General features: G+C 43.7%; 1 protein-coding gene across 1 annotated transcript; it reads right to left on the bottom strand.

Annotated features, from left to right (window-relative positions):
* Window positions 1–4,152: 4,152 nt before the first annotated feature.
* LOC101641914 (olfactory receptor 2Z1) lies at window positions 4,153–5,094 on the bottom strand. Its single transcript, XM_004717371.1, has one exon. It carries the CDS (start codon window positions 5,092–5,094, stop codon window positions 4,153–4,155), a length of 942 nt encoding a protein of 313 aa, XP_004717428.1.
* Between the last annotated feature and the right edge of the window lie 1,531 nt (window positions 5,095–6,625).

Raw genomic sequence — 6,625 nt, forward strand, 5'->3', positions numbered from 1 at the left:
GGGGTTTTTTTCTTTCAGGTTTCAGAAAATGTTACTCCAATCTCTCCTCCCATTCATGGTATCTGCTGGCAGGTCTGAGCATATTCTTACCGGAGCACCATTGTATGTTACCATCTTTTCTGCTCTTGCTGCTCTTAGAATTTTCTCTTTTTCCTTGAAGTTGGATAATTTCATTGTTATGGACCTTGGTGAGTTCTTCCAGAGTTTTTGGTCTAATTGGTGTCCTCTCTGCTTCCTGTATGAGTGTCTGATTCTAATTCATTTAGGTGGGGAAGTTTGCTTCCAGAATTCCCTCACTAATTTAGCTGTTGACGTCTTCCACTGTGTCTTTTTCTGGTAGACCATTTATTAGAATATTGTTCCTCATCATAGCATCTGTCATTGACCTCAGGTTTTCTTCTGCCTCTTTGATTATCTTGTTTGACTGCCTTTCCCATTTGTTGAAGTCTACCTGAATGTCCTCAAGGTCACTGGTACAATCCTCTGTCTCTTCTAGTCAGTTGGTGCAGTCCGTGATCTTGTGTTTTGCTTCTGTTCCTTCATCCATTAGTTCTTATATTTCCATTTGGTGCATGGACTTCATCCCCTCTATCATTGTGTCCTTGTTCTGCATTGCTTCCCCCCATCCCTGTATTACTCCAAGCATCATTCTGAAGATTTCTTTTTTCGGCAGGTCATGGTCTGATTCTTCTATGAGTGTCGTTAGGTTTACAACTACCTCTTTGTTGTGTTTTGCTTTTCTCATTTCTTGTTGAACATATTGAAGTGTGTTGCTGTTTGCGAGTCATTTTGGAACTGGGTGCCATGTTTCTGGAGAGAAAGGGGCCCTGAGTTCTTTTTCTGTGTGTCTGGTAAAAGTGTTTTCAAAGACTACCTGTGGGCTACTATTGTGGTGGAATGGACTGCTATGTAGGCATGGTGCTGTGGTGACTCAGTGGACACCAGAAGTGGGGGGGCTTGGAGTCTGGGCTGAGGCAGGCAACTGTAGGTTTGCCACTAGCCAGATTGGGGTGGTATTACAGCATGGGCATGGGCCTGGTCTGGACTGTTGGGCCACAATTTTCAGCCTTTTAAAGACTATGTGGAGCCCAGAACTGATGGAGCCAGTTTTTTGGCTTGGGCTGGCTATTGGAACCTGTTCATTTGTTCCCCATGTTGTTATGCTGAAGTCCTAGGCTGTGCTCTAGCGATTAGTGTCGTTATGTTGATGTTATGCTAAAGGGCAGAGTTCTGGAGGCTTACGTTCAAAGTTACACAAAGGTCCACAGCCTGGAATTCAAAGTGCTTTTGTTTGTTTATTTATTTGTTTGTTCTAAATTTTCCCCCTTTTAAAATAGGCTTCTGGTGCCCTGGTCTCAGGGTTGTGATGCACTGTCCCCCAGGGAAGGAGGCCGATTAGCAAAGTGGGTTTGGCACTTACTGGAACTAAATTCTCCCATGGCTGCACTCCTGTGCCACTCTTGTCGTGTCTATCCTGCACAACACTACCAATTGTGCTCTGTGAAACTGCATACTGTCACGTGCAAATATCCCAGTGGCTTTTCAATTGCTGCAAATTATTATCTAATTATCTATTGCTGCCTATGCTAGCAGGCGTGGAGCTGGGGAGAGGGGGAAAAGGGGTGGCCGATGTAATCACTGTGTTCCTGGACTGCAGGACCAGAGAGAATAGCAGAGAAGGAAACTCTGGTGTGCAATCTTGTGGCTAGTTCTTGGAGGTTCTCCTCGAGCCTAGGAATATGAACACTTTTTGACAGCAGCCTGGGGAAATTACTGCTCACAGCATGTCTCATATTTTGGACATAGGAATGGATGGCAGAAGCCATCCTGATAGACCTGGCAAGGGATTAGTCAAGCTTGAAAATAGATGCAGTGAGCTTAGCACGTTTCAGCAAGTTCTCCAGTTGCTTCGTGGGTGAAAATCACAGGGGTATGTCTGAACCAGACCCTAGTACACTGAATCTATTTTGAACACTCAGACTCCCTGTATTGGCCTCCTAACCACTTAACTTTCTCATCTAGCAACAGGAGCACCAAGGCAGTGATTCTACCTGGATGCCATCTTAACTCTGAACCCCTTTACTGCCTTTTGGATGACATTTGTATTTTTTCATGAATGATGTTCTTGATGTTCACCCACAGCTCATCAAGTCTTCTCTCCTTAGTGTTCAATGTGTCAAATCTGTTCTTGAGATGTTCTCAAAATTTGGGTGAAATATACTCAAGGTCATATGTTGACTCTTGTGCGCTTGTTTTAATTTTCTTCAGCTGAACTTACATATGATGATGTAAATGGTGATCTATTCCACAGTTGGTCCCTGGTCTGGTTTTAGCTGCGCTAATTGATTTTCTCCATCATCTCTTTTCCTATAAATATAGTCCATTTTATTTCTGTGTGTTCCAGCTGGAGAAGTTCATGTGCTTAGCTGCCATTTGTGTTACTGGAAAAAGGTATTTGTGATGAAGAAGTCATTGGTCTTACAAAATTCTATCATGCAATCTTAGCTTCATTTAGATCTCCAAGTCCATATTTTCCAACTACTATTCCTTCCTCTTTGTTTTCAACATTTGGATTCCAATCACCAATATTTATCATTGCATCTTGATTGCATGTTTGATCGATTTCAGACTGAAGGCATTGGTTCAATTCTTTCATTTCTTCATCATTAGCTTTAGTGATTGGGACATAAATTTGGATAATAGTTGTATTGATTAAATATCGTTGTTTGCAACTAGATATTATCCTATCACTGACAGCATTACACATCAAGATGGACCTTGAAATGTCAGTGAATGCACTTAAGTTATATTCTGCTTCTATTCATTGTGTCATTCCCAGCACAGTAAACCATCTGATTTTCTGGTTCATATAGTCAATACCAGTCCTCTGAGCTTACTAACACCTAGCATATAGATATTTATGTGTTCCATTTCCTTTTTAGTGCCTTCCAATTTCCTAGATCCATGCTTTGTACCTTGTAAGTTATAATTATTAATTGATGTTTACAGCTGCTTCTTCTCATTTTGAGCTGCGCTCCATCAGCATATGAAAGTCCCAAAGACTTTGTTCCCACGGGCTTTATTCCCATCCCTGTCATTATGATGGACTTTAGTCTGTGAAGGCAGTTTTCCTCAGTTATATTTTTAGTAACTTCTGACCCGAGGAGCTCATGAGCTTTTCAGTAACTGACAATGTCTCAATGCTATCCATAGGATTTGCAGTGGCTACTCCCTCTGAAGTGGACAGTCTATTCCTTCTTCATAGTCTGTTCTTAGTCTGGAAGCTCTGCTGAACCCTGTTCACTTTGAGTGACTGCTGGGTCACACACGAGCCACCAGAATATGACAGACTGGCATACCCACTAAGTATGGGGTGCATACTTGATACCATTAAGAAGTCACAGAGATGGTGGGAAGGAAAGCATACATGGAGGAACCAGCTCCAACCCCACATAATTCGTGATAAAGTGGCCAGACCCCAATGGGCAGTGAACATCTTAACAAACCTCAAACTTCAATAAATAATATACAAATGCAATCAAGTTTTACCTCTGTCATCATTCAAAGCATTGGCTCTTGTATTCAGGAAGTTGTGGTTGATCAGATATTGTCTGGCCCAATCCCCCACTTCCCAGCACACACAAGCATACTAATCCATTGTCATTATCAGATCTCAGCTCAGCAGTCAACATAGCACAGTGGCTAAGGAATATCTTTGGCATCAGAGATATCTGGTCATTGATGAGTTACTCACCCTCTGGGAACCACTTATTTATTTTTTTAACATAAAACATTGTAGTCCCTATGTCGTGAAACATTCACAAGAACAAAATGAAATATACTGAGCAGATCAAGTGATGAATACATGTTAGTACAACCATTTATTTAATAGCAGAGATAACTCATCTTTACAAAACAGGTCCTCTCAATTGTGGAAAGAGCAAAGGAAGAATACATTTGAAGTAATTAAGAAATTTACTTTCCCCAAGTCCATGGGAGAAAAAGTGAACCCAAGTAGCCATGGATCTCACAGGAGTTAGGCACATAGCCTTGGACCTAAGGCCTTAGCAGCTGCACCACAAATGGGTGCTTTGGGGAGATTAATTTGATGGAGGGGCACGGATGTCACCCCAGGATCCCTCTGGGTGATCATCACTTTGGTCTGAGCCTAGCTCTGTTGAGTACTTTGACTAAAGCCATCCTCACCTCCCGATTCCTCAGGCTGTAGATAATGGGGTTGAGTGTGGGGGTGACAAGGCTGTAGAAGAGAGAGACCACATTGTCCTGGTGTGAGCTGTGGTAGGCACCAGGCACCATGTACATGAACACAGCTGCACCATAAAAGAGCCCCACCACTGTGATGTGTGAGGAGCAAGTGGTGATGGCCTTGTGCCGAGCCTCATCAGAGCGCATGCGAAGAACAGCCCCCAGTACGTGGCCATAGGAGGTGGCAATGAGGGACATAGGAAACACAAGAATCACCACTCCAGAGGTGGACAGCGCCAGCTCATAGGCAGAGGTGTCTGCACAGGAGAGTTTCAACAGGGCAGGCACCTCACAGAAGAAGTGGTCCACGATGCGGGATGCACAGTAGGGAAAATGCAGGGTGATGGAGGTCTGGATAGAGGCATTGAGCACACCTGCCAGCCAGGAGGCACCCACCATGAGCATGTACACCTGGCGTCTCATGAGCACGGGGTACTGAAGGGGGTAGCACACAGCAACATAACGGTCATAGGACATGAGGGCCAGCAGGACAACCTCAGCCACACCCATCATTGTCAAGAAGAATATCTGAGCTGCGCAGCCCCCAAAGGAGATGGAAGGCTCTTCCTGAAGGAAGTTGGCAGCCATCTTGGGGATGGTGACCAGCGGGAATCCAATGTCAAACATGGATAGTTGGCTGAGCAGAAAGTACATGGGTGTGTGGAGACGGGAGTCAATTCGGATGAGGAAAAGCAGGATGGTGTTGCCCAGAAGGCCCATGATAAACACAGCAATCACCAGCATGAAGAGGAGCTCGTGTGGCCCTGAGTGACTGAAGATCCCCACGAGAATGAACTCTGAGGTCACTGACTGGTTCGTATCCCCCATGTTTCATGCAACAGACTTTAACTACAGGAATAACAGGATACCTTTGGCAAGGAGGTCTTTAGGCTAGGATGGCAAATAAGCTTCATTCCACAGGCCAACTGCAACCAACTAGGAAAGGCTGCCTAGGCTGCTGTCTTGAGACGAGACATCAGGTCACAACTAGAATCAGAAGGGGGAAAGCCATGATCTACTCATGATGCCTATCACAAGGTGGGAAAGCAGCAACATGCATCCCTGAACATGACAATTGGCACAACCTATTCAGGAGCTAGCCAATGACCTTTGTAGTCAAAATTTCACGTTCAGAAGAAACACTGCAACCTGCATTCTTGCTGGTGGAAATGTACAGTCATTGTGGAAAATGATTTAATAGTTCCTCAAAAAAAGTTGAGCATAGAACTAGTATGTTGTTGTTCTTGTTAGGTACCATCGAGTTGTGACCCTCTGTACAACAGAGCAAAACACTGCCCGGTCCTGTGCCATCCTCACAATTGTTCCTGTGCTTGTGCCCATGGTTGTGGTCGCTGTGTCAATCCATTTCCTTGATGTCCTTCCTCTTTTTCGCTGCTTCTCTACTGTACTGAGCGTGATGTCCTTAGAACTACCATATGACCCAGAATTCCAATGCCAGATATATAATCAGAAGATGAGAAGGCAGGAAGTCAAACAGAAACGTGTACACCAAAGTGTGCGGTAGCTCTATTCACAATAGTCAAAAGGCAGAAACAACCAAAGTATTCATCAACAGAAAAATGGAGAAAAAGTGGAAAGCTATTTGGCCATCCAAGGAAATGAAGTGCCGATGCATGCCAGAGCAAGGATGAGCCTTGGAAACAGGGATGAGTGATGAAAGCCAGTGGGAAAGGGTAGGTTTTTGCTTAGTGGGCCTCAAGTGTATGTTAGTGAGGGTGGAATGATTTTGAAAAGAATAGCAAGAAGAATAACACAACTTGAAGCATGCAATCAGTGCCATTGAATTGTATATGTAGAATTGTTGAGATGTGTTTTGTTGAGTATATTGTCCACAGTAAAGCTACTTCTATTGACTATGCAAAGGCATTTGATTGTGTGAATCATAACAAATTATGGATACCATTGGGGCAAAATGGCAATTCCAGAACACTTTATTGTGCTCATTAGGAATCTGAATACAGACTAAGATACTGCAAGGTTCAAAATCAGGAAAGGTGTGCTTCAGGGTTGTGCCATTTCATCCTACTTATTCAATCTGCATAAACCAAAACCAGACTCACTGCTATGGAGTCCATTATGACTTACTCGTGAGTCATAATTGACTCAAGACAACCCTATATGATATAGTAGAACTGCCTCTGTGAGTTTCCGAGGTTGTTTCTACTCTTTACAGGAGTAGAAAGCCTCATCTTTCTCCCTCACTCTGCATACTGAGCAAATAACCTGAAAAGTTGGGCTGTTTGAAAAAGATCGCAGCACCAGGATGGAGGGAGGCTTATTAACAACCTGCAATATGCAGATGACACAATTTGGCTTGCTGAAGGGGAAGACTGGATGA

This window comes from Echinops telfairi, unplaced genomic scaffold, assembly GCF_000313985.2.
Source record: "Echinops telfairi isolate 266 unplaced genomic scaffold, ASM31398v2 ScPeMD7_36;HRSCAF=134, whole genome shotgun sequence".
Lineage (NCBI taxonomy): Eukaryota > Metazoa > Chordata > Mammalia > Afrosoricida > Tenrecidae > Echinops > Echinops telfairi.